The sequence below is a fragment of the Anarhichas minor genome, unplaced genomic scaffold (assembly GCF_050575085.1).
Source record: "Anarhichas minor isolate MPS153535 unplaced genomic scaffold, ASM5057508v1 ptg000136l, whole genome shotgun sequence".
NCBI classification, from domain to species: Eukaryota; Metazoa; Chordata; class Actinopteri; order Perciformes; family Anarhichadidae; genus Anarhichas; species Anarhichas minor.
In genome coordinates, this window is record NW_027466582.1 from 22095760 (window position 1) to 22123673 (window position 27914).

At 39.7% G+C, this 27914-nt stretch overlaps 1 protein-coding gene across 1 annotated transcript; it reads right to left on the bottom strand.

Moving 5' to 3' along the window:
- Positions 1 to 4443: 4443 nt before the first annotated feature.
- Positions 4444 to 27653, bottom strand: LOC142942278 (adenylate kinase 7-like). Its single transcript, XM_076084543.1, is given in 19 exon segments — positions 4444 to 12946; positions 13038 to 13196; positions 13617 to 13837; positions 14719 to 14916; positions 15096 to 15161; positions 15252 to 15380; positions 15759 to 15864; positions 16546 to 16674; positions 16828 to 16977; positions 17395 to 17472; positions 18025 to 18115; positions 18288 to 18376; positions 21579 to 21662; positions 21755 to 21856; positions 22758 to 22852; positions 23287 to 23395; positions 27065 to 27199; positions 27388 to 27503; positions 27506 to 27653. Coding segments are annotated over 19 exon segments (2118 nt in total). The 5' UTR covers positions 27528 to 27653; the 3' UTR covers positions 4444 to 12907.
- Between the last annotated feature and the right edge of the window lie 261 nt (positions 27654 to 27914).

A 27914-nucleotide genomic window follows, 5' to 3' on the forward strand; every position in this document is an offset into this window, starting at 1 on the left:
CAGTTAGAATCAAAACCGCGCCATCCCTCGCGGAGCGTAAAATTCCATTCGCCGAAAGTCAAATCCCTACCCCCTGGTCCCCTAAGTTAGAGTGACCCCCCTTTCTTCAGGAAACAGTTCAGAGACACAACAGGATATACGTTGAACACATATTTGAGTCTAAATAAGCGGGGATTTATCCGTTCTCTTCACGAAATCCGCTCACGGTGAGGTGCAGTTATGATTTTTAGCGGTGAAGCGGTTTGTTGTTCTGGTGCTTGTTTGCTCACAGCTCTGTAATGGTTTCACAGAGAGACATTCTGAAGATATCTTTGGAATCTGTGTGTTATTGGCGTGCTTTCTGCTATTTCGGTTTTCCGTGTTAGCCTTGAGCTTCTTCTTAGCGCCTACCGGAGTGTGCGGTCGGCTCAGCAATGGCAAAAAAAGAGTGATATTGTGGTAATTGTTTTAGATGTCGTGTAGAATTGTGTTTGGAGTGTGTAAAATGGCTTGGATGATATTGTTACCCAGAATCTCTTCTTTAACTGGATATATAACATGTGTGTAACATTCATTATATTCGTTTCTGAAAAGTGCATTCTACGACACTCTCTTCGCTAAACTTTCTCGCTGGAACCTTCGCTTGGGTTTTAAAGATGGAACAGAGGATATTTGATATTTATTTATTCATCAAATATTTTATTTTGTCATTGAAGCTGTTTTGACAATAACGTAAAGTAAATATATTATTTGAAATTACTTCTCATCTTGTGAGGAAAGTGCCTGGAAGACGTTCAAATCTGGGAGTAAAAAGTATAAAATAAATACCCACAATTGTACATATTTTTCGACGTTGTCATGGTAACGTGATATATTGCAGCAAAGTGCTGTCCCATTTGTATTTACACCATTTCAAGGCCTTAGTCTCTCACACTCAACCATTTAACAGGTGACGTCAGTTTAATCAGGAGAAACAAGTCAGATATAGAAAAGATAATTGTTTATTATAGACAAATGATATGTGATGATAATGTCTTAACAGAGTCTTTGGCGCATGGACTCTACAGGGAGATTTGTAATGGAGGGGCGTCTGCCCTGAGCAGCAGCAAGATAAATCCTCCCGTGGAGTCCAGACACTGATGGCGTGGCTGATGAAGCTGATAGAATGATGAGTTGATGAAGACTGGGTGGAGATGGGGAGGTAGAGGGGTATGAACAGCAGCATGAACATACTGAAGGTAGAGAGACAATCCTATTTAAAAGAGACAGCAGCAAGATGATATGCTAACGATGTCATTGTTTGGTTGTGCTATTGGATAGAAGAGACCAGGTGATCAGAACAGCTGATATCATGATTGACAGCCCCAAACAATGACAGCAAGGAAATAATGAGTGAGGATTGAATGGCAGATGTATGAGAAATAAATTATGGGCTTAGGCATGCAAGAGTATAGTCTTCCTAACTGAATTTACACTAGAGCTTCATTAAGCCCTTGAGGGTTCAGGCTTTAAGGCCTTATGTGTGACATTGGGATTGTGCCTTGGTAATTTTTCAGTCTGGCTTTTAATCATTATTATTTCGAAATTTATTTACTGTGTGAAGCACTTTGTGTTACATTTGTATGAAAAGTGTTAGACAAATAAAGCCTGATCAATTCATTAAGCCATAAAGTCTGTGTGGCGTTTATGGAAAATGTAGCACTTTTAGTGGACTATTTAATGGTTACTGCACAATCGTCAAGTTGCTGCCACCGGTGTTTTCTGGTGTTTTCCGATGAGCTCTTTACTCAGCAGGATGCAACCTCTCAGATGGGAGGGAGTCAATTTAGTCAATTTATTCAGACTGACTCGACGTGATAGAAAAGCATAGTGTTTATGTGACCTTTTACATTGAACTTATGTAATAAAATTAGATGGAAAATTTACATGTAATTGAAATACTTAAAGTCAACGTTTTCGGTATAATAATTTTTTTGAGTGAACACTGAATTGACCAAAAAGTGCATGTGCTGTTTCAGTTTGCTCTTTCAGCTTCTTTGGCTGCAAGATTCCCTCCAGTAACTGGAAACAATAAGCATTTAAAAGGTGACAAATGTAAAATGACACATAACATGATGCCAAATAAATGTGATGACTGTACAAATAGGCAATCAAACAGCTCCTGAATTGTTTAGTTTTCTTTTGGTTTGACAAACAGCTGAGTACCACCTGATGAATCATTAGTGCATTATTTATTGTTTGCCCATTGCATTACAAAGGAGTCCTATGGTTGACTTTCATCAGGTGTTTATCAGCACATCTGCACAGTTTGTATTACAGTTTGTATTACTTTTTCAGACATTACGGTTGTGTAACGTCTAGAAGTCTGATAAGCAGCACAGAAGAGTTGCATGAGTTCCACATAGCTAAAGCTGGAATTACAACGGTTAATATTTATATCCATATTTGAACATTCCTATTTATTGTATATCAGTCACACCACAATCACTCTGACTATGCCTGAATGTGCTCTTTTCCAAGCTTGTAGTATTTATTTAAAACATTAAATTCACAATTTTTTGAGCCACGTGGGAGCAGCGCAACAAGCTGGAAATACATCATTGACATATCACATTATAAAATTGTTATGTATGTAGCAAACAGTTGCTCATTTACAAATTTGGCGGATACGAATAAAACATAGAACTGCAGTTTCTCTGCGAGTTTTGCATTACAGATGGGTCCTTAAAATCCTTGAAACTTTGTGATTTATATACTTTGTACAAGAATAGAAAGAAGTTGTTTTGATTATTTTTTTACTCACTGTTTTAGGGGCAACTGTGGCTCAGTGGGTAGAGCACTTCTGTACATCCTGATAGAGAGATCCCTCCTCTGTTGCCCTCCCGCAGGTTTCTTCCTTTTTTTCTCCCCTTTAAGGTTTTTTTTGGGGGGAGTTTTTCTTTTACCGATGTGAGATTCCCAGGACATCGTATGTCAAATGTGTACAGAAAATTTGTGATTTTGTGCTATACAAAATAAATTGAATTGAATTGAATTAACACGTTTAGGTTCGATCTCAAGTCCCAGGTGTTCGCATGTGGAATGGTAAATGGACTTGCATTTGTATAACGCCTTTCTAGTCTTCTGACTTAAAGCGTTTAATGCACATACACATACATACACTGATTGCAGAAGCTACCATGCCACTTGCCCATCAGGATCTAAACTACTTCACAATTATGTATACATATATTTGAAATTTGGGGTTCAGTGTCTTGCCCAAGGAGGAGCCAGGGATCAAACCCCTGGTCTTCCGATTGCAAGATGACTGGCCTGGCTGGCCTGATTCCTCATCTTTCTCCAGAGAAAGTGTTTTTTTTTTTTGTTTGTTTTTTCGGATCCAAGGCCGTTATCCAGGAGAATTTTATAATTAGTATAATTCTTTATGTGGAAGTAAACGAGTTGAAACACACACTGGGCTGGCGGGTACTGGGTGTCACTCGGAGACACAGCTGTCACCCTTACACTGAACGTAGTGGTCTGAAATGCTTTTCCTCAGGTCATCAATGTCTCTCCTGAGCTGGCTGACCTCTAGCAGCTTGAACCTCACTTCTTCTTCCTCCACCACTCTGCAGTCACTGTCCTCCGCCGAAACACTCAATGCTGGACAGAGGCAAGACAGTGCAAAACGTTATCACAAGGTAGCAGAAAATATACAGTGGGCCAGACTGTTACCTTGTAAATTGAAACGTAGCTAAGCCCCTCCCAAGAACGGCCAACATCTAATTATTAGTTGGCAAACATTACTATGCGCAGGAAGCCTGTCACTTTGAAGTATTTAAGCTCTGCAAGGCCTCAAACATCATGTCAAAGTTCAAAGTTCAAAGTGTGTGAGAAACCAAGTTTGCAAGTCCAACAGCAGATAACCTCAAAGTTTAGAGGTGTCGTATTTTTTTCCTTTACCGGAACCAAAAACGCAATAGGACAGTTATTGAGGATATAACAGTGTGGAAGACCTTACTCGCAGCTGAATATATCGAAGATCTGCGGAGCTGGAGTCAAGATGTGCTTAGCTCTCCAATTAACATGTTGCATCTCAAAATGTAGAAACAACTAGTTGAAACTATTAACTAATGGACCTAATCAACAGTTAATTTATATTTCCTCCCCATTTTCTCTTCACTTAATTTGTTTAGAAATTCATGACTAGTATTATTAATATATATTAGTGATCCAATCCATGACTGTTTGGTTCTTTAGGTTCATAGACTTTGATGCTCCACAAGTGCCATTCACTCAGACGTAACAGAACTCTGATCATCCAAATTAGGATACAGTTGTTGTTTTTTGCACTACTGATGCACGGCCCTTTGTACCAATCATAGATAAATACCTCACTATTTACCGTTACTCAAAGCCTTACATAAAGACTGTATGTGTGTTACCACATACATTTCATGCCCAGTAGCAGAGACAGGTTGGGCTCTTTCCCATATGCTCTCTGAGCCAATATGCTGCAGAGAGCCTGGAGGTCCAGTAGACACAGGGACATCTCTTTCAGCAGATACTTCAGGCATCTCCACATGGGACCGGGGATGCACGAACAGCCCTTCATACACCTGCTGCTGCTTCTCAGTGGGAAACAAAAGGACATATTTTAGTTGCATACAGCAGGAAACCAGTCAGGGATACACCAGTCTAACTTTCCTTCTCCAGATATATTGTGTTGATCTTATTCAATGTGGATGGGTCACATCTAAAAAAAAGTCTGTTCTGGCGCAAATATCGATCCAGTGTATCAAACTGGTGCGGTCTACAAGACTACGTGTTCCAGTGAGTTTTACCAGTGTTGTCATTTGCCATCACCACATCTGGGCCTATAAAATAGAGTAATGCTTGATAATGAACAAAACAATGAGTAACAATAAGTATTGCACGGCTTGCAATACAAAAAGCAACTGTGTAATTCTCAAGGCACCATAAAGGGTGAAATGCAGCCCCAACTGTGCTGCCAAGCAAACAGCATCTAGGTGCTCCTGTTATATTTGCACATATTTAAATTAGGTAACATGCAGACATTTGGCATGAAACTTACTGCACAAGGCAGTAAAACTGCCTGTGCCAAAGCACACTGTATATTATCCATCGGGCTTACCGTATTTTCCGCACTATAAAGCGCACCGGATTATGAGGCGCACCTTCAATGAATGGCCTATTTTAGAACTGTTTTTATATATAGGGCGCACCGGATTATAAGGCGCATAGAATAGAATAGCGTCGTAAGCGTGTCTCTTGAAAGGTGCCATTTTGGGGTCTTTATACACACAAGTGGTGTTGGACTAGGAGTAAGCACAGTACCGGTGTTTACCGCGGTGCGGCTTTGTAGTTTACCAGTCGTACTGAAACATTTTGACAGAGCGCCGTGTACAACCAGTATGGATCAACCAATTAACCAATTGATCCATATATAAAGCGCTCCGGATTACAAGGCGCACTGTCGTTTTTTGAGAAAATGAAAGGCTTTTAAGTGCGCCTTATAGTGCGGAAAATACGGTAATCATAATCAGGTTTATCCAAAAGTTTGCCGCGCTTCTCCTCACACAGCGTTGCCAACAGCGGTGTGAAAAATACATCAAAACGTGTGGCCTGATCGGGAATAGTGTGCATTCTATTTTTCGGAGAGATTCGCCCAGCGGTTTTCCCGAAAATCCCGGAAAACCCCGAAAAACGGAGCAAAATGAAGTTCGGCGCGCTTCTCCTCACACAGCGTTGCCAACAGCGGCGTGAAAAATATATCAAAACGTGCGGCCTGATCGGGAATAGTGTGCTATCTATTTTTCGGAGAGATTCGCCTAGCGGTTTTCCCGAAAATTCCCAAAAATCCCCAAAAACTGAGCAAAATTTCTCCATTCACTTGAATGGGGTTTCGGCGTGAAGAGAGGTAAAAAAAACACTTAACTTTGGGCCCATATTGACTAGCCGTACATTGACGTAGAAACATGATTCAAAGTTTAAAACGTAGACAAAATGCTGCACTTTATTGAGCCAAAGGGACATTTTGATAGCTAGCACAGTTTTCATGAAGTCACAGATTAAGTTTCAGGAAAATTTTGGGTCTGTTTCAGATTTTACAATGGGTGTGTATTGCGCAGCTCGTTAAGAGCTAGAGTGAGAGCATAACTGTCAGAGTGGAGCGGAGCTTGAAAATATTCTGTGATTTTTCCAAACAAATTGCTCCAGCTCCCACAATTTTTACTCTTTATACACCATTTTTGGCCAAAAGCTTGGAAATGTTGTGCTGGTCGCAGTCAAGTGTCTATGGAATCTAACGGACTTACACATTTGGCTCAAAGAGCCGCAGAGCGACATGAACTCCAACCAACTGCTCCATTAGACTCCATGTTAAATCTGACCACTAATTTATCAAAGAAAGCAGACGGTACCAGTTTTGTATATTGCTCTGGAGCTCAAATTTTTAACATCACAAACATAAAAACCACATTACCGCGTTTGGCAGAGTCTTATCTCTCTCACGGTATCCATATTTTGGCACTCAGACTCCTGCTAATTTGTTAAAAAGAGGCAGGGGTTTTGTTCAAAATGTTTCTTAATCAGTCTGCCTCTAACACCTGGTGCGTCCTCACCATGGCAACCAGTTACACACACGCACACAGGCTCTCTCTCTGTGTCTCTACACACACACGCATGACATGGAGATATTCAGTCAAAGGCATTCCTGTCTGTCTCTCTCTGTCTCTCTCTCTCTCTCTCTCTCTCTATCATACAGTCATTCAGGTCTTAAGATATTTTTAGAGACCCCCCCCCCTCCCATTTCAAAATAAAAGCCCCACAGAGTGAATTTTAACTGGAATGCTTGTGATGAAGCCTGTCATTTAATAACCTGTGTTTGTGTGTCAAACATTATGAATATGTCTCCTCTCACCCACCAAGTCCCACCCTTTCAAAATAAAAGCCCCATAGAGTAACTGTATCTTAACATGAAGCTCAGAATGAGGTTTGTACAGAAATGATGGGAGCGTCAGCATCAACATCATGAAACTGTGAAATCAACTGTCCTGAGGCACTTTTTTGAAGAAAATCTTTGAAACTTTACTTTCACAAAATCCACTTTTTTGAAGAATATCTTTGAAACTATGTTTTTTACTTTCACAAAATCCACTTTTTTGAAGAAAATCTTTGAAACTATCTTCACTTTCACAAAATCCACTTTTTTAAGACAATCTTTGAAACTTTACTTTCACAAAATCCACTTTTTTGAAGAATATCTTTGAAACAGTTTTTTACTTTCACAAAATCCACTTTTTTGAAGAATATCTTTGAAACTATGTTTTTTACTTTCACAAAATCCACTTATTTGAAGAAAATCTTTGAAACTGTTCTTTACTTTCACAAAATCCACTTTTTTGAAGAAAATCTTTGAAACTATATTTACTTTCACAAAATCCACTTTTTTGAAGAAAATCTTTGAAACTGTTTACTTTCACAAAATCCACTTTTTTGAAGAAAATCTTTGAAACTTTACTTTCACAAAATTCACTTTTTTGAAGAAAATCTTTGAAACTATATTTACTTTCACAAAATCCACTTTTTTGAAGACAATCTTTGAAACTGTTTACTTTCACAAAATCCACTTTTTTGAAGAAAATCTTTGAAATTATGTTTACTGTCACAAAATCCACTTTTTTGAAGAAAATCTTTGAAACTATGTTTACTTTCACAAAATCAAGTTTTTTGAAGAAAATCTTTGAAACTATGTTTATTTTCACAAAATCCACGTTTGGCCTCTTCCAGGCCTGAAACGTCTTTTAAGAGCATAAAAGGCTGAGAATGTACCTTAAACCAGTAAAGGTGTTTAAGCATCAAGCTTCTAATGAAAACATCATGAAACAGTGAAATCAACTGTTAGAAGAAAAGTCTTCTAAGAGCATAAAAAGTTAAAATGCATCTTTTAGGCCATAAAGTGGTGAAGCCATCAGTCCTGAGGCACTTCGTTGAGAAGGTCTGAAACTGTGTTTACTTTCACAAAATCCACTTTTGGCCTCTTCCCAGCCTGACACGTCTTTTAAGAGCATAAAAAGTGAAAATGCATCTTTAGGCCATAAAGTGGTGAAGCCATCAGTCCTGAGGCACTTCGTTGACGAAAATCAAGTAAACCATGCTGTCTTTCACTAAATTCTTGGCTACAGCTAACAGAGTTACTATGCTGTCCTCACTAAAATTTGTTTTAGTAAAACGTAGTTTTCAGCTATACAGCCAGCTTGACAATATATTTCCCAGCACCGTATCCTCCAAGGAACAGACAGGTTGTTGTATTTGGCAAGGTTTAATGGTGGAAAATATGTAATATTTTTGTAAAACTGAAAAAGAGCACAAACAATACAAAAAGTAAGTGCCTTTGTAAGTAATCCCTTTCTTCAAATGGTTATCAAAATCTTGATGTATCATCAAAGCATAGAAGAACACCACTATACTAATACAATTAGTATAGTATAAATGTTTTACAACATGTAACACCTCTTTATACTATATCAAATTTTCATGAAAACATGATGGAGTGGTGTCTGGCGCTTTTCCTCATCACCTCTTAGCACAGGCAGCAGAGCTGGTTGCACTCACTGAGACAACAGGTAGCAGCTGCCTTACCCCCCCTGCCTCCAAACCACTGTACTCCCTCCAACCGGGAGACTTCGTTGTGGTAAAAGACTTCAGGACAAGGCACTGGCAAGATAAGCGGTGGCATAGACAGTTCCAGATTCTCCTCACCACCCACACGGGTAATCAAGGGTAATGTGATTGGTTTGTGTTGAGAAAAGCCTTTGGAGGTACTTCATAACAGAGATGAGTGCAACAGGCCTGTAGTCATTCATAGATAACATAATAGATAACAGCTGTCTTATTCGGCACTGGTATGACAGTGGTTTTGAGGCAGGTGGGAACATCAGAGGGTATACCATCTGATTAAAATATATGAATCAAATTGCTCATTAAATACACAGTGTTTCATGGCCAGTTGGATGGTTTCACACTGGTTCAGTGCTGGTCAGTGTCACCAAAGGCTTTAACTCAAAGGTCACAGTCTTCCAGCAGCAGAGAGGAGACTCACTGACTCACACACAATACAGAAACACCAACAAGAGGAAAATCCATACACTGTAGACATTGATTGACATTGACATATGAATAGTATGTCTAAAAACTGCATGAAGGGTGATTGACTTGATATATTATCAAGTCAATCAATTTATTGATTGACTTGATAATACCACATACGAATTCTTTACCACATACGAAATAAAGAGTAAAATCAATATCATAGCAAATAGTGTAAGAAAATATTTAGTGTAAAAAAATCTACATTATTGAGTGGGTTTTAGTAAACACAAACAATAATAAAATAATGGTGCTGCAACTTCATTCAGTCACACCACAGGACTGTGATAATACATACTACCATTGTTGTTTTTTTATGAAAAAATATACATATTCTGTGTACTAAATGTTAAGGGTAATTTTTATTGTTTTAAGATATGTCAAAGATTAACGACGACATTGTTTTTGATGCACTGCACATAATACAGCAGCAATCTGCTAGTGGACACCAGGAAAATAGCATGTATTTGCTCCATAGGGCAAACATGAGAAAATGGCTCAATCTGGTAGAAAACAGTAAAAACTGCAATTTTGAAGCCAGGGCTCTAAATTAAAGTCCTGAAGTAACAGAATGTATGCTTATATGCTGTAATGGCTGTGGGATCAAACATACATTGGGACATTTTTGTCCTTAAGCTTGCATCTGTATCTGGGAATACTGAAGAAATGTAACCTCTTCTGCATTCAGATTTCAATTCACTGACAGAAAATATGACAGAAAAGTGTACAAGATAATTGGGGCGACCGTGGCTCACTGGGTTAAGAGGGTTGTCTGAGAGTCAACGGTTCGATCCTCGACTGGGACGTGTCACGTGTACCGTGTCCCGGGCACCTGTCATTGGCAGCCCACTGCTCCCTATATACAGGGATGGGTCAAATGCAGAGATGCCCCTATTAAAAATTAAAATTAAAGATGATGCTGTTAAATGACTCCAATGCACAGCTCGTAGCCAGTGCTGCGGTTGAGTCTTGTGTCATCTGGTGGTGAATGTGTGTCTACATGTCCCACCACCTTTTCTTTCTCTACTCAGCAGGTATAATGTACTGTAAGTGTGAGAGACATATTTTTTGTTTTGAGTACAAATCATATTTTCTAAATTTGCTAATATATTTGTGTGATCTAAATACATTCCTTTGACTGATGAATGGATGTTAAATTTGTATTCTGAATAATTATTTTTTCTTTGGTAACTATTGTTATTAATCAGATGAGGATCAGCTGCAGGGCCTCTAAAATGTTCTTCAGCCCCCCCCAAATAATTTGGCATTATTGGCTTTAAAAGCCAATCATTTTTTTTTTGGTGATGTCATTAAATTAAACTATTGTTTCTCACATGGACAAGTTATTTATAACTCTAACATGCTACATATGTGCGTGCGTTCTGGTTTGTATGTTTTCTCCCCCTTCAAATTACAATCCAATAGCCTATCATCATACTTAACGATGTAAAGTTGACAGTCAGGCCCATTCTCCATCCACTGTGTGCGGTCCCTTTAAGAATTAGGATTTGGGAGTGACGCGGAAGCTAGTTTATCCGTCTTTCCTTTACAAGCAGGGAAATTATTTCTCTCTCTTTATTTGAGAAAAGTTCATATTTGTGTTGTCAAATTGCACTATGACCCTGAAATTCTGTCTCTTGTGTTATCATATACTGAATGCAAGTAAAACTACAGAGCAAAATCACACTCTTTCTGATTGAACCAATCTATGAACTGTCTGAAACAATGGATATCCGCGGCCCCAAATGGGCCCCAAAAAAAATTGCCGAACATGCCACTCCCCTTGGGGCTAAGCCCCCCCTTTCTTTGTATCCTAGAAACGCCCCTGATCAGCTGTGATAAGAGGAAGGGGTGGGACTGAGTCTCGGGTTGTTTCCTTCATGTAGAACGGGGCATCGGCACAGTCTTTGACCTCACGTTAGACTTATGTGTTTGTTAAGTTTGTCGAAAGTGAAAATAAATCGATCAAATGATGGCAATGGAGTCAGCGTCTGAAGAGTGTGAGTTGAGAAACGGAGCCCCTTAACGTGGCCCAGTATGTAAGAAGAACAAAGAACGGGCCACCACAGTAAGAGTGATGTTTATCCTGACCAAGTGTGCTGCTGTCCCATACATCTTAAGTAGAGAAGCATATGTTCGAGTCATTCCTGTTAAGATGAAGACAAAAAGATCAAAAAGAAATGTATCACTTTCAAGTTGCGCGAAAGTGCAGTCACTCTGTAGAGCCCATACAACACGGAAGATTGAAAAATGAAATAAGTTACAAGTTTTTCTTTTTTCTTTCTTTTAATCAATCTTGTTGAAAAAAAAGTAGTCTTTTTTTAAAGACATCTATAAAACATAATCTTTAAAGCTACAAGGAAATGACATTTTGTGTTGACGCCGACACCCCCCAGCCGACCCAGTCCAGCTCCGCACCCCATCGCTTCTCTCACAACAACTACAATGTTAATATCAGTTTCAGTCAGAAAAAAAAATTTAATTGGAGTATTTTTTTCATTGTGGTATTACATTGACTTCAGTAAACGATCTCAGTTCTTCCTCCCCCACTGAACATAGAGGTTGTCAAATGTATGCTCACTGAGATAGAAAATGAAATATCTGCTCCATGTTTCAGAACTCATGAGACTATGAAAATGTTGTATTACCATATTTCATTTTCAGGAAACTCTCCATGTCGCGTTTGTACCACAGATGGCCCGAGCGTGTCTACTTTGGAGTTTACCAAGTTCATTACGCAAATTAACTTCCTATTTAGCTTTTGGCTTTATGCACACTGTCATCTCCTTTTTTCAGGGGCTTTTAAGTAATGGCCAGCACATGTAACAGAGCTAATGATTCCACTTGCCATCACTGGCCATTGGTTGCTAATATTACTATATTATTTAAGTTATTGCTAATCCTTATCATTTTCATATTATTTCCTCCTTCTTTAAATATCATTTACAACTTGTTATCATTAGTTCCCCGGAGACAAATGTGTTGTGTGTAACATTAGCGCCCTCTGCTGGCTGCTTTCAGACTTTAGTGGTGCTTTCTTTAACCAGTCTGAAGCAAGCTGTCTCCGTGGTAGGTTGATCTGTGACAAGCTCCGTTGTGAAACATCTCATTCGATATCTGATATAGATATATATATATATATAGATATCTGTATAAGTTCCTTTTTGTTCGTATAATTGTTTTAATTTATAATTTCTAGAGCAAATGTTTTAAACTGATAACTGATTTAGCATTTAGCATTAGTAACATACTAACAACAGCATTTGTCTCTTTACTTTGACAGTGTTCCGGAGCTTGTAACCACGAGGTGGGCTGTGAGAATAACTGAAATCGTTCTGTTTGTTACCAGGTATGAAATACCTGAATAACTGAAATGTAATTTTATTTACATGTAAAAGCAGTCTGAAGCAAGCTGTCTCCGTGTGTTCCGGAGCTTGTAACCACGAGGTTCTGTTTGTTACCAGATGAGCTATCTATATGCTGTGCTATGAATAAACGTCTGGTTGGAGCCATAAAGACATCAAGTGTGCCTGAATTAAACACAACGCAAACGAGAGAGTACACAACTGCTACACACACATGAGCCCAAACAAAGCTATACATACAAGAGGGGCAGGGGAATGGGCCACTTACAAATCAGATCTAATCAAAATCCCAGCATTAACAGAGGGACACTTGGCGTGTGACGGCTGAAATACAGTGACAAGGAGTTTTTTTTTCCAGTTTATGTTTGTTTTGTATTTGCATCAGGTAGAACGAGAGGAAATTGCCTCCACTTTCAGTAGTTGAAGGGATTGTTCTTCATCAAGAACTCCGCCTGGAACAAGTCAAACCAAAAGAGATGATTGTGATCAAAACCAAGAAGACAGATGATAAGAATGAGTTAATACCAGTGCTGAGGGTAATACCAGGAAGTCCACGGGGTCCTGTGGTCCGGCTGTGCAGCATTCCATCAGGCCCTGGGTCAGAGTGGGCATGACATGCTCCATCAGGTAGTTCCTCATGGGGAGCAACTTGGCCTCCAGCACCTCCTCCTCCTGCTTCATCACCTCCTCCAAACTCTTAGTCTGACACATATTAATGCATCATTGCATGACCTCAACAATTCCTCAACAATTCCAGCAGAATACATGATCAGCCTCTGTTAACATGTCTCCCCCTATTATGAGCCACAACCTCCCTTAAATGGATATAGATGAGGACAGAGACTCAAACTGCAAACGCTTAACGTGACACGCACACTGCTGCGTCTGTCTGGTGAATACACATTGTGCACATCTAGACCCAAGTTCACAACAGAGCAAACTCCATCCAATGAGGAAGACCACGCCTTGGTAAAACCTAATAAGTTGAGAGTCCTTTTATACTACACGCAGCCTGACCTGCAACTTGTGTAATATCAGCTTTGGTATGTTTGTGAAGCATCACATATCCTTCTTCAAATAACATCCCAATAACCAGACCCCAGCTCTCCTCCCAGTACCTACCCACTCCTCCCAGTGTGCAGCCCTGTGTTTGGCCTCCTCTGCCTCCTTCCTCTCCTCCTCAGCTTTCTCCTGGACCTCTCTCCTCATCTTCTCCTCAGCCTTCCCCCTCTCCTCTTCCTCCACCTCCTGGCTGGCGAGGCCGTAGTTCCTGGGCTGGCCCACCATGTCGAGGATCTTCTGCATCAGCAGCAGGCAGTCAGGTTCATCGCTACTGGTGATCTCTGGAGAGGACGACAAGGAAAACAGTGAGGTTTGATGATATAATGAAAATATCAATGTCAGTGAAAGGCTTTTCTGATGATTTACTTCAAACGTGTTTTATTTGGCCTTCATCACGGTTAAGGTCGAGCTGGTCGATATGGCTTATAAATACTGTCTAGAGATTTTTGAACAATGCCGTGATAAGATATTATATCTCAGTATTTTCTCTAAAATAACATGACGACTTGATTTAATGCTTATATTCATACACATTCAGCTGATCTGTGTAGTAAACTCATCTGAATTTAGAGGGAACACAGCATGTGTATGACATTTTAGATGGCAGAATTTCCTGATATTGTCTGAGTGACTCTCTGAGGTTGTCTGCTATCATTTTAAAGTGAAATTATAATTGAAATATGAAAATGTGAAAATATGATCTAATATTTCTTCATTGTGTATTATTTATTTATTGACATAACTTATTAATAAGTGACTGGCAGCAGATATGAAAGCTCAGGTGGCTCACGGTGTTGCGCAAAGGCCCAAGAAAAATGTGCTGTTTTGCTCTAGTGACATTGAATCCAGCTCAACACGATTTTTCGTAGGTGGCTTTGATGTAGTGCTCACCTTTACAATCATATTGGCAGCAGTTGATATGAGATACAGCTTGACATTCTCCAGTAATAGTTTGTGAACTTGTGACAGATGTAGTGACACAGGCAGACCACAACTGCTGCTGTTAGATGAATACAATGTGCGTAAGCTTACAGAAACCAGTTAGTTTGAAAACCAGTTGGGACATAAAACTGGCGGACCAAAATCGAGTCTATTCGATATTTCACCCATCTGTAATTCAAGGCTTCAAAAATGCAAAATGTAGTCATGCGTCATGGATTACCCAGGTACAGAGGGGTGATGTCCAGCTCATCAAAGTAGTTTACAACAGTTTCCTCCTCCTCGTTATTCGCTCTGTATCTGGCCAGTCGTCGCAGGAAGTGCTCCTGCTCGTAGTTGTGCTCCCGTACCAGCCTCTCAGGCAGCATCATCACCCGATCCTTCAGGAAGACGTCCGACGCGTCCAGGCACAACACAAACTCTGTGGTACACACAAGGAAACCATTTTAAATACTACAACTCTGGACACTTTGTATCAATATCGCAAAGAGCACCTTGGTCTTTGTTTACAGTGACATATTCGTAGCTTGTCCTTGTGTTTGCTACATGGTCTACAAGCTTCAATCTCACGTTCAACATAGAAAATACCACCACACAGACCTGGCATCATCTTCTTGCTGTATGAAGACATCTGGGATGCTCCGTCTTCTGATTCATGTTCTTCAGCTAAACATGAAAACATACAGATGTTTATGTATGTATAGTAATACTGAGTGTATGCAGTTGTGTAGTAGGAGCTATGTGTCAGCGTCTCACCATAGAAGAGCTCTTGAGCTTGTTCATATGTCTTGGGGAAGCCGTCCAGAACAAAACCTTGTTTTCTGCATGGATTAGACATCAGCTTGTTCCTCACCACCTTCATCAACAGCTGGTCATCCAAAAAACCTAAAGGAGAAAGAAGTTGACATTACACTGTGGAAGAATAATTAAAGTGGCATTCCAATGATTTAGTATTGCACTTTCATAAAGTTGGGAGACTTGTTAAAGACATTAAAAAAAAAAAAAAAAAAAAAGATCAAAGCAAACACTTCCCATAATGAAACTAAGATATCATAATAGAACTTTCTCCCCTCAAATATAACTAAGTTCAGCTCAGGTTGTCTCTGCACTGCTCTCTGCAAACTGACACTGTAGATAAAGACGGTGATTGAACGCTGACGTGAACCAATGACTAATCAGTGAGGACAGCAGACAAAGTAATTTTTTCTGGGGGTGTATGCAGGTGGTACCGGGCGGGTAAACCCTGGTTGTCACAGTGTGTACCTCCGTTCTGCTCCATACTGTCCTTCAAGCTGTTCAGAAGCTCCTTGGCCTCTGCTGCAGAGTCCTCATTCTCTGCATCTGGATCAGCATTCCTCACATTATCTTCCTAGAGATGGAATTGTTAGGACATTGAAAGACATGTACAGGAAATGTATGTCCATTGGTGTTTAGTTAACAATAGCCACTGTAAATTTTGTTAACAAATTTTCTTTGTTCATAACTAAGACGAGACGATGAGGAGACAGCACAAATTGTGATATCAACATGCAAAACTGTTGACGAAAAAAGTTGACTAGACTAAAATTACATTTTAAGATCTCTCTATGATCTCTCTTTATCGTCATCAGCCACCTTCTCTTCCCCTCTTTCTGTCACACTCTCTCAAACACAGACGCGTGCACGTACACAAGCTCTGTCGTTCTTGTCTCAGTCTACAGTCCTGACTATTATGCTAGTGTAATGCATAAATTCTGCGGGTTGGATCTGGTTCGGGTGGTTGATTTCAGCATGTTGGCTGATTGGCTGTCATAACAGCCAGGTGGGTGCGACTGAACCACCCATCACTACTGAGCACAGTCAGGAGGACTGCATTCTTAATAACTGAAAAGTTGATGAAAATGTAATTACTTTTTGTCTACTAAAACTGGACTAAAACGTTTTAGGGATGAAAATGACCAAACTGTTAAGCATTTTGGTCTAAAGACTAAGGCAACCTAAAATAGCTGCCAAAGTTAACACCGACACTAGTGCATGTGTGTGTGTGTGTATGTGCCTTGGAGAAGCTCACCAGTTGTGAGATGGTTTCAGAGATGGTCTCCTTCAGTGTGATGTATTGGAGTTTATAGTATTCACTGATCTGTCTTGACACCGTGCTCTTCCCCACTGCAGGAGGCCCCAATACACACAGGCGGATGGGCTGGAGAGAACACACTGACATGGGTTATCTAGAACAAGTAGCAACTGTATATCTATGAAGTTTTGATATAGTTTATCCATTTAATTATGATTTAAACAGTTCATATTTTTAACACTAGCGAATTCTTGGGACTGGGACATGCGTCTGCTTTACCATTAGTCCCCTGGCTTTCTGGTATTCCTCTCCCACCAGCTCTATGTTGTCCACCAGACCAGTCCCACACAACCAGTTGATAGAGAACACTTCCTTGATATGGACAGCCTCCATGCGTAGGTTGACAAGCAAGGAATCAATTTCCATTGTCTGTCAGGGGAAGACATATGTCAAGAGAGCTTAAAGGAATAATTAAACATTTTGGGAAATAAGCTCATTCCCTATTTATTTCCGAGTGAGATGACAAGATGTATATCAACCTAGCGTCTGTGTGTTAAGTCCGGAGTCAGGACGAGGTTAGCCTAGCTTAGCATAAAGTTTGAAACAAGCAGCCTCCAGCAACATGCAAACATGAGATATATATCCATCTTCTCATCTCGCTACCAGAGAAACAAAAGCAAATACTTGTATCTCTATAAATGCTGCACTGTTTTTTTAAGGCTTTATACAATTTTGAGCTGGGAAGAAGTCAGCTCTCATTTCTAGGTCAATAGCAATCAAACATTACATAAAAACAAAATCCCCTGAGCATTGCAGTAAAGTGTATTTTAAACTAGTATGACATACACTCAAGTCCTTAGTGAGAAAGGCCTCCTCAAATGGCCTTTTCTGGACCTTCCCTGGTCTAATTATTGAGGTAACTTCCTGTTGGAGAGAAAACTCACATATCATTATATCACCATAAAGTCAGGTCAAGCATTTGAGTTTACTCTATCACTGTCACAAATGTAATAAAACCTGATATTTGTGTAAAACTGATTTGTCATTTGTGTAAAACAATAAAGTTTATTATAAACTAATTCGGCTGCACGGTGGTGTAGTGGCTGTCACAAGAGGGTTAGAGCCCCGATCCCGGGTGGTCCTTCTGTGTGGAGTTTGCACGTTCTCCCCGTGGGTTCCCTCTGGCTTCCTCCCACAGTCCAAAGACATGCAGCTTGGGTTATTTGGAGACTCGAAATTGCCCATAGGTGTGAATGTGAGCGTGAATGTTTGTCTGTCTTTACATGTGCCCTGCGATAAACTGGCAACCTGTCCAGGGTGTACCCTGCCTTCGCTCAATGTCAGCTGGGATCGGCTCCAGTGCCCCGCGACCCTGAATAGGACAAGCGGTTTGGATAATGGAATGGAATGGAATAAACTAATTCTGTTTTTACATAACCAGCTTTTAATCCGTGTCTAATCAGTTGCTATACACACCTTCACAATGTCCTCCAAGGTATTGTTGGAAAAATCCACAGCTAGAAGGTAATACGGCTCGGGCTGATGTTCAATCACATTCTGAATCACACTTAAACAGAAATAAATCACATTGTATAAATATTTACTTTATATCTAATGTATATGTCACCGAATTAAGTCAATAAGGATCACAGTTATTACAACTTTTTGCAAAGCAGGGCTCTGTGGAATCTATACATCATTTTTCAAAGCTATCAAGAAAAAAAACGTATATGTCCAACCTTGCCAGGTCACTGATGTGAATCGTGGGGACAATGTTTGTCCCGTCTCCAAAGACAGGTATTTCATATTCTTGTCCTAGCCATGATGCCTAATAATACAGATTGTTATAATTAGTTACACATATGAAGCCAATTCACACATATCACATTGTTTGTGTTGGTATTCACAAACACCAGTTGGTATTCAGGCTCAAAGTCTTCACGGGACAAACATTTGCGACGAAAATACTGAGGTTAGGTCGACCCTCCATGTCGTGAGATAAAGCAATCAACAACATTTTAAAAGCTGTTCCCACCTGGAATAAACACCAGCATCTGGTTTTTCATTTTCCTTGCCCCACTTTGATCCAACATTACAATGGTAACTTGCCCTGGATGTAGCTCCCTATGCAGTTAGCCATAATGAGCATTCCAGAGAGCTTCTTTCGGTATTTACTTTTGGTCAGACTCAGAGACAAACGTTCGTAATGATTTGGGAAATGAATCATGTAAAAGTCAGGTTAATGCTGTAGGAGGCTTGCACAGGTCTCCCCGATGTACGTTGTTTTGCGTGAGAGGCTTCCCCGTACTTCAACAATCCTGTATCGAAACAAGGCCTCCTTCACACACTCTGCCAAATTCACCCTTGTGAAAATGACCATCCTTCCTCTATTTGATTACGGCGATATAATTTATAAAATGGCATCAAAGACCACCCTCAGAAAACTGGACACACTCCACCACTCAGTAATCCGTTTTGCCACATGTGCACCCTTCACCACCCACCACTGTGCTCTTTACAGATTGGTGGATTGGCCCTCCCTTCATACCAGGCGGCTACAACACTGGCTGCTCGTGGTCTATAAATCCATTTTGGGAATGACTCCTCATTACCATGGGCGACTGTAGCTAAGTGGATAGCAGGGCCGTCTTTCAATCAGAGGGTCAGTGGTTCGAACCCCGGCTCTGGCTCTGCAAGTCGCATGTCGATGTGTCCTTGAGCAAGACACTTAACCCCAAAATTGCTCCCGTAGCTGTACCTACGGTGTAGAAATGTGATAGACTCTGAATTGTAAGTCGCTTTGGATAAAAGCGTCTGCTAAATGACTGTAATGTAATGTACCTCTCAAATCTTCTGCGCATTTCTGACAGCAATCGGCATTTAAGATCCAGTGACTTCATTAGGCTCATCATTCCAAAAGTCCGTACTGTGTTTGGTCATAACTCCTTTCATTTTGCCGCTGCAAAGGACTGAAACTCACTACAAAACACACTCAAACTAACAGCTCTCACCTCTCTCAACATGTTCAAACATAAGCTGCAACAAGTTATAGTTGACTGCTGTACTTGCTGACCAGCCCTCACTTCTCTTTCTTTCTTCCATTTTTTTACAAATAACATCCAGTAATCTGCCTTTTATTTTGTACATAGTGTTTATTATTTTATCTAGGTTGTTTTTAGTCATTTTTCCATTGTTTGTCACACTGTATTGTATCTGTGTTGTTTGTGTAACTTGTGTGGACTGTGCTACTGCCTCTTGGCCAGGTCATCATTGAAAATGAGAATTGGTTCTCAATTGATTTTACCTGGTTAAATAAAGGTTAAATAAAAAATAAATAAATAAAAATGGAGGTGGTGAGTGCAAAGTCAGCACAATAACCCTATAGAGTCACAATAGCCATATTTATGGGAAACGTGTTCGGTGTAAATATACCGAAATTTCAAAAATGATAATGGAGGTGATTCTTTACTCTCAGATCAAGTCTGGAATTTGTCTTGAATCCAAGCACCTCCATTTGCAACATCAACTTAGAGAAAAAGACCGAATCTGAAAGGGACCCGCAGCTAATTAGATCCCGATCCAAAATAAACCTGAACAGTTAGAGACAAGACCAACACTGGCAGCAACATGAAAGAAAGAGCAGCAGAACACGTTTTCACCACTGTTTGTGTCTACTCTCATTATATTTGAGTCACACAGCTAAGCCTGTTTTTATGAAAAATAAATAGCCAGCAGTATACTGCTGTTCTGAAGACTCTTCTAACCATCTGAGAAAAGAATATTCTGTCTCTTGCACCATAAGGAAATGTTGTGACTCTAATTCCTAATCAGAACAAAGATAGCCAGAAATGAAGTTCTAGCGTAAGTACAGTCAAGAAGACTATCCTTGCATGTTTAGACTTGTAGTCCTCTCTCTCTCTCTCTCTCTCTCTCAATACGACTTCATCACTAGCGGCACTTTCTCAATTCCGGCTGTCACTGTCAGAGGCGTCATACACGCTATCAGCTGTTTAACAGCTGGGCGCTCCCTCATCGTTTGCCTATCAGCTTGCTGCTGTCTCCTTTCTCAGTTGTCCAGCTGCAGTTTTGTGCAACCCTCCTCCTCCCCAGCACCATCTGTCTTCGCAGATTCAGCACTCCATCAACATCTCCAGCCAACTCCACCAGAACCCTCAGCCACCCCAACCAGTGTCTGGACTCCTCGGGGGAATTCATATTGTTGCCGCTCAGGGCAATCACAACTCGATCTCAAATCTCCCCGTCGAGTTCAAGCGCCAAAGAATTTATGTGTAACTCATGAACGCATCATCTATCATAATAAACGTTAACTACTAATCATTCACTTGTCTCTCCTGATTGAAATGATAGATGTCACACTGCTTACCAAAATTGAAAGTTTTATTTTCAGTTTTATTTTTCTATATTGACAAAATGGAAAAATTGCTGCCCTTTGTAGCACTATGGCAAAATAAAAATGAAAAGAACGAAAAGGAATGGAGCCATAAGATCCAGCTCCCTTCATAGAGCCGTAGTTCCCATCATTAGTGGCTTTTTCATATTAGACGTACTGACAACAGACCTGAGGAAATACAACGGGACCCTACTTGACGAATGTTGAGCCTCGGTTAGTTTATACATCCAAACGGACACCACGGGCACGTAGTAGTTCTGTTGACACTGTCGGCTTAGTTGCAGGACGTAAATTTAAAACATTAGAAAAATGACATCACATTGTCACAGACAAAAAACTAGACAAAAATGTTGTTGTTGACTAAAACCAACAAAAAATAACTAAAATGTGAGGAAAGCTAAATTTTCATCAAAAGACTAAATCTAAATTAAAATCAGTTCTCAGTTAACGATGTACTTGACCCAATAAGACTAAGTATAATTTGGATCTGGCCAGACTCAGCTCCCTGATTGTGTTTCAGTTTCAGTGATAAATAGACAGACACGTCTGTATAATGAGGAGATAAAACAGATCTTGCTGATAACTAAAGCAACAGTCTACAGCTGTCTTCTAATCTCACCTTGAATAAGTAGTGGAAGACATGCTCTCCCATCCCGTACTGAAGTCCTGACGCCACCACGTATGTAGAGAACAATGTCCTGTTCTAAAAGCAACAGCCATATATGTGACAGTCAGAGCCATACCTGTCAATCACATGTGTCTCCTGCACAAAATGCCAAGGAAGTTGAAGCTCACAGTTTTTCCTATTTTGACCACCTTCTTCTCCAGGTCAATGTGTGGTTTGAAGTTGGGATGTGCTTTTCTTCCCCAGAAAACCTCATCAGTGAAAGGGACATCCTGCAGCACAACGCAGACAACAACAATGATGCTGTTAAAAACCAAAAGTATCCAACTTCAACATACATCTGATTTTACCAGCGCTAGTGAGTAAACAGAGCTGGGACATTGTTAAAAGGAACTGTAATGCGTCATACACTGTAATGCGTCATGTACTGGGGTTACTGTAAAAAAAAATAGATGTATAAAAAACATATTGAAGTTACTCAGATGTTACAGCCCACAAGAGACCTGTTAGCGTCTGTACGAGGTGCACTGGGCTTTCAAGTAACTACGATGTAAACCCATCCGGGTCATTATTAGACGTGGAGATAAAAATGCTCCGGGAGTGTGATGACGTAGTATAAAGACCAAAAAAGCCACACAGGGTGGGAGGATCAAACAAACACAGGACTTTCAATCAGGAGACATCTGTTTGTGTCCCATGTGAAACCAACAACCTGTTGTTTGTCTTTGTGTTCACATCAAGTAGTTTCACTTTCACTTTGCAGACTTAGTATTTTCAACACAAATTGTTGCAAAATAATCATGCATTTTATTATTGACAGAAAAACATATGAATGTATTTAACAATTTATCAAATACAAATACCAAACACTTGCTGTTATAGCGTGAGAAATCAGATCTGCTGCTATAATTAAATAAGGTGAACATTTTTTGGCTGTTGATCAGAAACAAATGTGAGGAAAATACTCTGTGGTGTCTCTTACATGTTTAAAGACGACATGCTATATGATATGGAGATAATAGCACAATTTTAATCAAGAGGAATAAAAACAAATAAATGCATGAATGCAGAAATACCTCCATTACAATCTGTAAAGAGGAATAAAACGTGATTCATGTTACACAAACAGATAAGATTTTAGAGTAGCTCGAGGTGCTGTATGTGTCCACTTACAGGATCAACTGGCTTGCTGCACGCCCAGGTCATCACTGTGGAGACGAGGATGAACATCTTTGATCCAGAAAAACGGCCCATTTCATTGTGGAGAGCTACAAATACAACACAAGAGGTCATTACCTAAATAATTAATTATGGAACTATTCTGTCACGACATGCAGATATGCATGTCATGTAGCACTATGGGCAAATAAAAAAGAGAGAAGCTACCATGCCGGCAGTTCCTACTATTGATGACACTGTACAGGTATGAGAGTTATTTAATTCAGACAGTTTAGTAAGTATCAAAATATAAACTAAGAACTTTAAAAAAGTCAAAGTCAAAGAAATGTCACTCTCATAAAGACAAACAGTACCTCAATGAATCATGAAAGGATAGATAATATTCATTTTGATTGAATATTAAACACCAAACCTATGTTGGCCTACATACTGTAGGTGCAGTTGTAGTCACCCATTGAAAAAGTGTGAACATTCGTAAGATAACGAACAATGAAGGGCTTGTAAACCCAGACTGAGAACTGACCTGAAACGGCCCAGAGGGCTTCGTCCACCTGCTCAGCATGCTGGGTAATGTTGTAGATGACAACTTCGCAGTCCATCAGCTTTGCAAGTAGCTCATCCCTGTTTGGTTGCTTGAATGCAAACAAGACAGTCAAGCCAATTTTATTTCTGAAGCCCACCATCACAAAGCACACATTTTGAATGGTTTAAAATTGTTGGAAAGCTGTTAAGCATTCCAACTATTGTTATTCAAATCTTTATTCAACTTCCGACTATTTCTTCCGTACGTATTTTTGGCACTCTTCTCCTTCCACATTTTTTAAGCTACAGAAACTGTTCAAATATCAAAATGTTCAGCTCATGCCGGCTATGTCTCTTCATATTTCTAATCTTTAAACTTTTTGAATTATTAAGCTTTTTGCAGATTGTTTTTTTCAATGGGTTTCTATGGAGAAAATGTTCAAATCCTCTTCAACTTTCAAATCCTTCTACTTCCTCATACTTTCAGCTACAGACACCATTTCAACTTTAAAATGTTGAGAAAACCCTGATCTATTGCCACATGATTCAGCTTTTTGATATATTTTACATTTTTTAAACTGTCCCATTTTAACTTTTATGATTTTTTCAGTCCTTTTCTGACTTTATAATGGGTGTGTATTGCGCAGCTTAGAGTGTGTGATGTCACCGCTAGAGTGAAGAGGAGCTTTAGATCCTTGTCTTTTGCCACTGACTCCGCAATCTTCACTCTTCATGCATCATTTTCGGATGTAAAAGTAGCTAATCTTGTCCTTGTCGTAGACAAATGACTGTGGAATCCCACAGATTTACACATTTGGCTCAAGGAGCCGCAGAGCGACATGAACTCCAACCAACTGCTCCATTAGACTCCATGTTAAATCTGACCACTCATTTCTCAAAGAAAGCAGACAGTACCAGTTTTGTATATTGCTCTGGAGCTCACATTTTTAATAACACAAACATAAAAACCACATTACCGCATTTGACAGAGTCTTATCTCTCTCACGGTATCCATATTTTATTGATTAGTCTCATGGTTTTGGTATTTGGGCATATGTTTGACAGGTAGTTTTGTTGAAAATCACTGTTCACTCTAATCTCTCTTAATTAGCCTCTAACACACATGTGCTCCAATCACTAACCAGTAACACACATGCACCCAAGCACACAGGTGTTTATATGAGCTCATTAGTGATGTTGATAAACACACAGACACACACACGCACATACACTCCTCTCCCTCTATCTCTCTGTCTGTCTCTCTCTCAATGTGTGTGTGTGTCTCTCTCTCATACAGTCATTCAGGTCTTGGAGACTTTTAGAGCAGTGATTCTCAACTGGTGGGTCGCGACCCAAAAGTGGGTCGCAGACCCGTTTTCAATGGGCCTTTGACTGACAAAAAAAAAAAAAAAGTTGCGATTTTATTTTGAAGGGCATTTTTTCTGCAGCGGAATTATTCCAGCATTTACGGCACATGTTCAACGGTGCAGGAAAAACACCGACCAATGAGTTGTGAATCACGTCAGGTGATGCAGCTCAGCCAATCAAATATGGGTATTCTGACAAGTTTCCTGATTTGAGTGAGATGTACACACACCGTGGGTACTTCTCAAGTCTCTTAATTGCGTCCCCGTTTCCCTCACTTGCGTCCTTTCCTTGCGTCTTAGTCCATCCAAGGGATGCATGGAGGAAACCATGCGAGGAGCGAGGAAACGACAATTAAGAGACTTGAGAAGTATCCCGTGACACACGGGGGAGAGACGAGGATACAGACAGCAGAGTAGGACTGTTGTAGTGAGAGTTGTGAAAGTCAAATCATAGGACGATTACCAAAAGAGAAAAATGTCCAGAGAGACCAGAGTCATTAGACTCTGACTGGACAGAGTCATAAATGTGAATTCCAACACTAATTTCTCTTTTTAGAAGATGAAAAAAATATTATATTGTGGCTTTTTCACTTCATCCTGAATGAACTGAATTTAAAGCTGCAGATCATAATTTTTCTAAAATTAATTTTGTTACGCAATTTATTTTTTGAATCCAGCTGTTATTTTACTTGAAATGAGAAGAACATTTATTTATGTATTATTTATAATCCATCCAGTTAAATTAAAAAAATTAGAATAATATTTGTTAAAATATAATTGATGTGTACTTTCTTTATTTGATTTGGCAGTTGTTTACCACACAGAGACGTTACTACTACTAGACTTCTTGAATATAGATATACCCAAATTATATATATATATATATATATATATATATAATTTGGGTCGTGGGTCGCGGCTTGTCATTAAGGGGTGATGGTGGGTCCCGCAGCCAGACCAGTTGAGAACCACTGTTTTAGAGGACTCTAAAATGTGAAGTCTGTAATTTAATAACCTGTTTGTGTTTGTCTAACATTATGATTCTGTCTCCTCTCCCCTTATCCCCCCCACACCCCATTTCAAAATAAAAGCCCCAGAGAACGAACTCTAACTGAAATGCTTGTGATGAAGCCTATCATTTAATAACCTCTGTTTATGTGTCAAACATTATGATTATGTCTCTTCTCCCCCTCTCTCCCCCACCCAGTCCCACCCTTTCAAAATAAAAGCCCCACAGAGTGAAATCTAACTGGAATGCTTGTGATGAAGCCTGTCATTTAATAACCTCTGTTTGTGTTTCATTCATTCTGATTCTGTCTCCTCTCCTCCTCTCCCCCCACCCAGCCCCACCCTTTCAAAATAAAAGCCCCATGGATTAACTGTATTTAAACATTAAGCTCAAAATTAGGTTTTTTTGTTGAAAAAATGAATGCTCTTACTAATACTGCGACAACTACTACTGCTGCTGCTGCTAATATAGTATTACTACTACTACTACTGCTACTACTACTACTTCTACTATAACTTTGGCTGTTGCTACTATTACTATTACTACTACTGCTACTGCTATTACTGCTACCATCAATATTATTACTACTACTACTGCTATTACTACTACTACTACTATTACTTATACTACAACTGCTACTACTACTACTGCTATTCATGCTACTACCAGTAGTAATACTACTACAGCTACTTCTTTGACTGCCATTACTATTACTACTACTACTACTTCTTCTACTACTACTACTACTGTTATATTAAATACTACAGCTATTACTACGACTACTAATACTACAACTTATACTACTTCTTCTAATTACTAATAGGCTACTTCTACTACAAATAATACTTCTACTACTACTACTACTACTACTACAAATATCACTACTTCTACTACTAGTACTTATTCTAATGCTACTAATACTTATACTACTAATAATACTTATACTACAACTACAACTTCTACTACTACAAATATCACTACTGATGAAATTTTTTAAGCCACAGAAACCGTTCGAATATCTAAATGTTCAGCTCTTTCAGGAGAGGGGTGATATGACTTTTCATATTTGTAATCTTTAAACCTTTTGAATTATTAAGCTTTTTGCAATTTTTTAAATTGGATATCTATTTTCAGCAATGTTTTTGCAATTTATTTCAGCTTTCAGCATTCCAACGCATTTTCAGCAGGAAATGCATTTTCTAGTTGTTGTTTACATTCCTCCTGATGCCCATTCAAAAACACGCACTACTGTTTTGTCATGTTTTTCGTTCTGCATCTCGCTGTGCGCCCCTGTGTTTCAAAATGACATATTATTACTTCTATCATCAATAACATTTATTGGCAGTGACTAGTGGACAGACTTACACAGTTTATAAGAAGGGACAGGCCTAACTGTTACTTACTAAATACTCCTCCAGGACATATGGAATGTCCACGTCATATTTGCCAGAAACAGTTCCTACAACGTGAAAAGCTCGCGTTTTCACCCTCTCCTCTTCCTCAGTCTCCGTCTGTCCGGCCACATGTTCAGACAAACACTGCAGAGAAAGACAAATACGTGAACTAATCAGTGCTGCTGGCCAAAGTTGTCCACAAACGTGTGTGCTACGTGAATTACATGGCTACACACCATGTTAAAGTTAGCGTTAACTGCTGAATTAGCTGCGTTAGATGTAACGCTAGATAACGTTCCCAGCTTGACTAACTCCACATTGAATATATTCACCTGAGCAATACATTTGGACGCGTACGAGTCTATGTTGTTGATAAAAACTCTTCTAACGTGAGGTGACACTTTGAGTTTTTCCATCCTGGGCTCCGCCATATTAGCCTGTCTCAAAAGTGTTGTTGGTGGACTGTTGCCATGGAGTTGGCCCTCTCGCACCAGCGACTAGGGGTACATCCCAAGTCTCGTATTTGTCATTTCCTCGCTCATCGATCCTCGCTCGAACCGGAAGTTGTTCTGCGCCGCCATATCATTTGGCCGTCCCAAAGCTCTTGTTTCTGCTCTGAGGAGCGAGGATCGAGGAGGGATCTCTGATGAGCCATGAGAACAGACTTCCGGGAAGTGTTTTAACGGTCGACACTCCCCCTCATTGTTCATCAGTCATGATGATGCTGCAGCCGATTGGAGTGATGAGATTTTTTCAACATGTAAACAGTGAAGACGGATCACAGATTAAACTCAAGCTTTATATTTGATTCGTTTTCTGATTCAACATCTGGTTTAAATAAATGTGTATATATATATAT